Source organism: Perognathus longimembris, chromosome 18 (genome assembly GCF_023159225.1).
Source record: "Perognathus longimembris pacificus isolate PPM17 chromosome 18, ASM2315922v1, whole genome shotgun sequence".
In the NCBI taxonomy this organism is placed as follows: domain Eukaryota; kingdom Metazoa; phylum Chordata; class Mammalia; order Rodentia; family Heteromyidae; genus Perognathus; species Perognathus longimembris.
The window spans coordinates 46,694,515-46,701,703 of NC_063178.1; the positions used below are offsets into that span (position 1 = coordinate 46,694,515).

At 37.6% G+C, this 7,189-nt stretch overlaps 1 protein-coding gene across 1 annotated transcript; it reads right to left on the minus strand.

Annotated features, from left to right (window-relative positions):
• Nucleotides 1-234: 234 nt before the first annotated feature.
• On the minus strand, nt 235-6,890 carry LOC125367019 (vomeronasal type-2 receptor 116-like; the record flags this gene model as incomplete). The annotated part of the gene is made up of 5 exons (XM_048367664.1): nt 235-1,157; nt 2,072-2,195; nt 3,477-3,704; nt 4,628-5,434; nt 6,618-6,890. Coding segments are annotated over 5 exons (2,355 nt in total), but the record flags the coding sequence as incomplete, so codon positions are not given.
• Between the last annotated feature and the right edge of the window lie 299 nt (nt 6,891-7,189).

Sequence of the window (7,189 nt, forward strand, 5' to 3'; positions counted from 1 at the left end):
AATTACAAAACAAATCAAGAGTGAAAAATATACTAATTGGGATGATGGAATGAATGCAGAATAAATAGGAATATCAAATAATTAAAAAATGCAACTTTAGCTAGCACTTGTGATTGTACCATCATTAGAGAAATTAGAAGCAGCACTAATTCATGAGATTATTTCAAATATATAAAATAATATCTGCTTGAGAATAGAAATGTAGATTTAATCCAAAAATTCATACATGTGACCTTAAGATGGATTATTCTTCCCAATGTGCATTTTATTCCGGAGGGCATGTAGAACATTTCTATCTGGCCTTAACAAGATGATATAGCACTTGGGGGCAAAGATGCAGCCTAAGAGTCCTGCACTAGAGGTCAAGATGGAGAAGACCTCTATAGCCACCATGAGCTTCCCCTTGGCACTGTGGTAGACAGGCAGGAAGGTGAGCCACACACTACAGAATACCAGCATGCTGAAGGTGAGGAACTTTGCTTCATTGAAGATGTCAGGCAGGTTCCTGGCCAGGAAAGCCACAGTGAAGCTGGCCAGGGCCAGGGAGGCCAGGAATCCCAAGACACAGTAGAAAGCAGTGAGAGAGCCCTTATTACACAGGATGATGATGAGGCCATGTTCAGAGTGGGCATCCGTGTCAATGAAAGGAGGAGAGGTTCCCAGCCAGATTGCACAGAGAATAACCTGGATCAGAGTACAGATGGGAATGATGATGTTAGGGGCCCTTGATACCAGCAGCCACCTCATCGTTCTCCCTGGAGAAGTGAACTTGAAGACCATAACCGCAGTTACAGTTTTGGCCAAGACAGCAGAAACAGCTATAGTGAATGTAACACCAAATGTGGTTTGCTGTAGAATGCAGGTGACTGAGTTGGGGCGGCCAATAAAGAGCAAGGAACAGAGGAAGCAGAAGATGAGGGAGATGAGCAGGATGTAGCTGAGAGCCTGGTTATTAGCCTTGACAATGGGGGTGTTGTGATGTTTCACAAAGACCCCAAGAACAACTGCTGTGAGTGTAGATAAACCGAGAGCCACGCTTGCCAAGGCAATCCCCAAGGGCTCTCCATAAGCCAGGAAACTTACAGCTCTTAGGAGGCACTGGTTTCTCTCTGTGTTGGAATACTGATGATCTGTACACTTCACACACTGCTCCATATCTGGTGAGAAGTGTGGTCTATCATTAGTTCTTGTTTAGTTCCATTCATTTTTTCAAAAAAATTAAGAAATTGTTTAGGTAGATGTAATCCTAACACATTAACATTTCCTATCATAAATGTACTTTCATTTTCTACATCAAAACCTTCTAACTTTCCATATTCTTCTTTATGTAAACTATTTTTTCAACTTTTTATTTCCTCTTCAGTAACCACATGTATCAACAATGTGCCAATTCTGACAGGCTAATATTGTAACACCCTTTGTTTTAATACTTTTGTCACTCTTTTTAGCAGTTAGCAGTGCGCACAGTTCCGTAACCCTATAGAAAATTGTGAATGACACGGCATAAATTTTCATACATGTCTTTTTCTAACACTGTTAATCTCTGTGGCTCATACTTGCAGTCCTACTCATCTGTGAAGTAATGGAACAGAGAAAACAATCTTTGATTCTCCAAAGCCATGGTATGTACAACACTCAGTCTCACTTCTTAAACCGATTCCATCTTTCTGAACACTTTCTCTGTTGCAGGACCAGTTCTCTGTACTATGAAATAAAAGTGTGCAAAATCAGTGTTTTCTGTGCGAACAAAATGTATCTATTATGGTAAACACGCTCCTGAATATGATGTGCTTAATTTTTTGTTAGAGTTTTAAACTTAGTGATTAATGACAAGAAGGATTTCCTGTAGATAAGTTTGCCTGCATAGACTAGAAAATATTAATAAAATATTTTTTTTTCAAATCGTGAACTGTGGTATTTAAACTAGGAATGCCATCAGTTCTCACAGTTAAATTAACAGGGCAAAGGAATATGGGCTCTGTAATCTTAATATACAACTTTTGCATTGACTTTATTGGATTGTGGAAATCTAGGGAGAGATGAAGAAATTCTCCCAAAATCATGGGCTTACCTGTACCATTAGCAATCTCATTCTCTGGGCAAGGGGTACAATCAAAGCAACAGACAGCCTCCCCCTCCTGAGGAGATTTCCTATATCCAGGACCACAGCTCTCACTGCAGACAGAATGAGGAGTCTGAGGGAAATCATATACTTGTCAGTAACTATTCAGATTTTACCTAACACTCTAAAACCTTCAGTATTTTAAGACTTAAGTTATTAATCAATATTTCCTTGCAAGTAAGTCTAGTAACTGAAGACAGTTACTGACTTTATATGCTATGAGTTATTGAGTAATGTGGGAACTTTTAAAGGTAGAAATTAATGGTGAGAAGGTTAAGTCCTAGTTTCCTGCCCTATGGAATTGTATTGAATTCATGTCATTATATGTTGTCTCACCTGTGGCATGGTAAAGAGAAGAGAGGAGGAATCCTTTTCAAACCTCTAAATGATGTAAAGTACAGCACAAATCTCCCTTTTGTAAGGTTATGTGAACTGCAGGCCCATCCTATTTCCCTCTTCATTTTCCAGTAGCAATGAGAAGAGAATCTTCTTTTCACCAAGGCCCCTTCAATGGTACCTCTAACCACAGATGCTTAAATAGTAGGCCAACTAACCAATGAATGAAACTGACACAGAAGGGAACAAAATCAACTTTCACCCACATAAAGTGATTCCTCAGGTACTTTGTCACAATATTAGAACCCCGCTAAATTTATATTTTAAGACAATATTGTAAATCAACATTTTGAAACACACTTATTTTTTTGTTCTGATCCTTGAGTTTTAAGTCAAAGACTGGGCACGGTTCTTAAGCACTTTTTACTCAAGATTAGCACTGTAGTACTTGAGCCACCGTTCAACTTTCAGATTTTGGTGGTGAATTGAGATAAGAGTGTCATAAACTTTTCTGCCTTTTTGAGATTTTTCCTGACCTGTAATCTTAGATCAGAGAACATTAGAGTTCTGAGTAGCTAGGAGGGCAGATATGATCACAAGCACCTATCCTTATTAAGTTATTATGTTCCTTTTCTATTCGAGAGTCACTCAATAAAATTGTTAGGTTGGAAATAATTAAATGTTTGATACATAGGATACAAATTTCTAGGTGTACATGTACCAAACCTAAGGCTTGAATTCAGGAAATGAGTATTGTATCTGAGCTTAATTGCTTAAGTCAAGCAATTCACAACTTGAACAAGAGCTCCACTTCCATCGTTATTACAGGTTAATAGGAGATAAGTGTCCTAAAGACTCTCATGCTTGGTCTGACTCCAAACCATGATATTCACATTTCAGCCATCTCAGTAAGTATGGTTACAGGAGAATGTTGCTAGCACCAACCCAGATAAACAATTTAGTGTTGAATTTTGCTTACCTGTACGTTTTTCCATCATTATGTTTAGATCCAACTCACCTCTGTAGTTCCTATGGCCCACTGCACCATATCTTCCGATAAAGACAGCTGATGGCCATGTAGAGCATATGGAGAAAACGTTCCTATTTTCACCTCAAGTTGAAGACCTTCTGGAAAATTCCAAATGTTCACAATGTCATACTCTGCCTCAAATTTCCTTCTCTCATCCCAAATCACTTGGTCTCCAGCAGCATTGTTAAATTGGATATTCTTCAGGAAAGCATGCAGCTAAAAGAGATGCATCATCTTATGGTGAGGTCTATTCTAGATCTAAGACAGAAAACTTGAACTAAGAAAAACTCCTCATTGCATTTAATATCACATTCAGAATTAAGGCTTACAACAGACATCTAATAAGGTATCCCATAAGAAAAACTATGGAGGAATAAAAATATTATTTCTTAACCTTGGTCACTCAGAAAGGAGTTAGAAGGCTTCTTCTTAAGGGAAACTAATTCTACATATAGTCATGAATGAAACAATTCTAAGTTGCCTACCTGCAGTTTGCCACAGCCATAAATTTTATGATTGTGTATCAATTGAGCTTGCTAAAATTTCAAAACAAAAGGTAGAATTATCCTAGATCACTTTTTTTTTTTTTTTTTGCCAGTCCTGGGCCTTGGACTCAGGGCCTGAGCACTGTCCCTGGCTTCTTCCCGCTCAAGGCTAGCACTCTGCCACTTGAGCCACAGCGCCGCTTCTGGCAGTTTTCTGTATATGTGGTGCTGGGGAATCGAACCTAGGGCCTCGTGTATCCGAGGCAGGCACTCTTGCCACTAGGCTATATCCTCAGCCCCCTAGATCACTTTTGAAAAATGGATAATTTTGCTCAGCAGAACATCCTTTGCTACTTCTTAAGAAATTAAAAGGGGAAAGATGAATTAACAGTTTTCAGGACATTAGCTATGATCATGGTGAAGTTATCTGCAACTAAGAATTTATAAAAGCAGAATACATATGTTTCTTTTTATTGACCTGCTTGTGTGTAAGGTCATATGAACACATATGTAGAGCACATCACAGATAATTAATCAGCTATAATGTCTTGGATTTTTGAAACATACTTGAAACATTGCATTTCATACAGTGAGCAACCTCTCTAAGGAGTGACTGTGCTCATGATGTATGCCATCCAAGAGTGAAGACCTTACCTGTGCAGGGGAAGGCAGTGTCCCTTTTCGGTTTCCCATGGTTTGCATTTCCGTTTGATGAAGAAGCATATCATGGAGAGCCTGGGCCACAGAATACACAGCATTGTGTATATTGTAACTGTTTCCAGACATAGTTAAGTCATAATTATGCCTAGGTAACCAATCCAAGGAGGCATCATGAGGACAGTTCTCCCATGTTACACAGTCAGATTCAGAAATGGAACAATTAAAAGAGAGAAACCACAGTCGAGCAAGGAAAAAGTCTTCTGGGTATTTGGAAGGGCTAACTGCCTTGACAAAATCTGTGAATCCAGAAACATATGGATGATGATGTGAGAAAATCAGAGGTACATGGAAGGATCCTAGCAGGAAATATTTCTTTCTGAGGGTTAACTCCCACTGTGAGTTCAATATACAGACTTTGCCCTTTATTAACACTTGTTCAACCCATTTCATTAAATCTAGTAGGGATTCATCATCACCGTATATGATGAGAATGTTTGATGAAGATTTATTAATCTGGTTATAAAGGGACATGATTTTGAGTGCATATGATATGGCATTGGTTGGAATCACTAGCTCAAAGGCTATACAAACTCTGCTCTTGGCCATTTCTTTTTTCAATTCAGGAAGAATCCACAAACCATTCTCATCTTCTAAGGTGAACATTCCTACCCAGTTCCAGTTGAAGTGAAGCAGTAAGGAGACCATGGCAGTGGCCATTGATGTGTCCTTTGGGGCCATCTGATAGAGAGCAGGGAACTTGTTACGGTCATTCAGGGCATGATCAAAAGGCCCAAAGGTAAGCTAAAGAGAATGAAAATTAGACAGCCCATGAATGAGAATATTACCATCTATCACAATCTCTGTATTGAAGTGTATTAACTAAGTAACCAGTAAAATTAGATGGAAAGTCATTTTTTATCAAAAATTTTCCATTTTTTAAATTGTTTTTCTTTTAATCGTTTTTAATTGTTTTCAAATATTTTAATAGTTGTGCAATATATCAATGTACTCATAAAATACCTTTGATCTTTGTCATTTCTGTCTATAACTCCTATCTTTACCATCCACACCCATTCCAACTTTCCTAAGTCCATTTTTATAACTTCATGTTGAATATTATGTTTCATTTCCTACCCAACTTCTTCAACTCCCCTTTCCTCTGCTCTGTTAAATATAAAATATATATTATATATTAAATTATATATAATATATTATATTATATATGTATATATATCACCTTCCAACAAAATAGGTTTCAGCTTTCCATCGTTCATTTATTTGTATACTGTCTGTTACTTGGTCAGCCATATTACACCTTGGGATTCCACCCTATATAAACAATCAACTAGTCAGATGGATCATGCATATACACACATGGCTTTTTATGTATGGACTTTTAAAGTATGGACTTATTTCATATTTTGTAGTCATATTTTAGCCCTAACTTTCATATATGAGAGGACACATGTCCTCTCTCTTTCTGAACCTGACTTCATTCAACATAATGTCTTGCATGAGTGTGTGTGTGTGTGTGTGTGTGTGTGTGTGTGTGTGTACAAGACAGCTAGTAGAGTACAATGAACTCAGGGTCTCATGCACTAGGTTGATTTTTTCCCTCAAGGCTAGCACTCTGCCAATGGAGCCACACATTCACTTCCTGCTTTTGGCTGGCTAACTAGACATAAAAGGTTTGTGAGTAACTGGGAATACAGGTGTGAACTAGCAGCAGATTGGTCAACATATCTCCACACTTTAAAATCATTTCCTATTTCTTGCTTCAAAAAATACCTTTAGTCTGCTCTTAATTTTTTTATCCTCTTTGCTCACATAGAACTATAAATATCCAATTATTTGGAACTCATTTTTTTGATATCACAGTTAATTAGGCTCACACATCCAGTATCTTCCTATTATTCTTTTCTATCACTTGAAAATGGCACAAAATTAGACATTTATTTAATAACCCCCACTTTCCCACCCTCACCTGTGGATACCTGTAGAGGCTCAGCAACATTCCAATCTGGGAAGATGTTAATCCTGATGGTCCCGTAATCACTGCTATTGATTTTATGTCTCTCATACAAGAGTAATTTGGACTCTTGTACTTCCCAAAGAGGCAAGTGAAGTGATTTTTAAATGCTAGCCAATCTCCAAATTGAACATCATAGATATCAAATCCCAGAGACAAGTTGTGTAAAAGATGAGAATTTTTGTTGATTCCTTCAACAGCAAAAGCCAAGGCTAAAACAAACTGGTAGTTTTTGAAGATAAACCTAAATAATGAGCATAGAAATTTAGGAGGAGTAATTCAAAACATATGACATTAATGGATTGAATATTGCTTATTTATTTTTTTGGCCAGGGAATAGTTTAAAACATTACACTATCTTAAATGAGTTAGTACTTGGATAGTGGACCATATCTGACATGAAATAATGACACAGTGGTTAGTTTGATACAGTAACTTCTTATCTACAGTAAAAGACAGAGAGAAAAAGAGAGAGAGAGGAGAGAGAGAGATACAATGTGTGTATGGATAGGTGTCAGTGTCCTGGA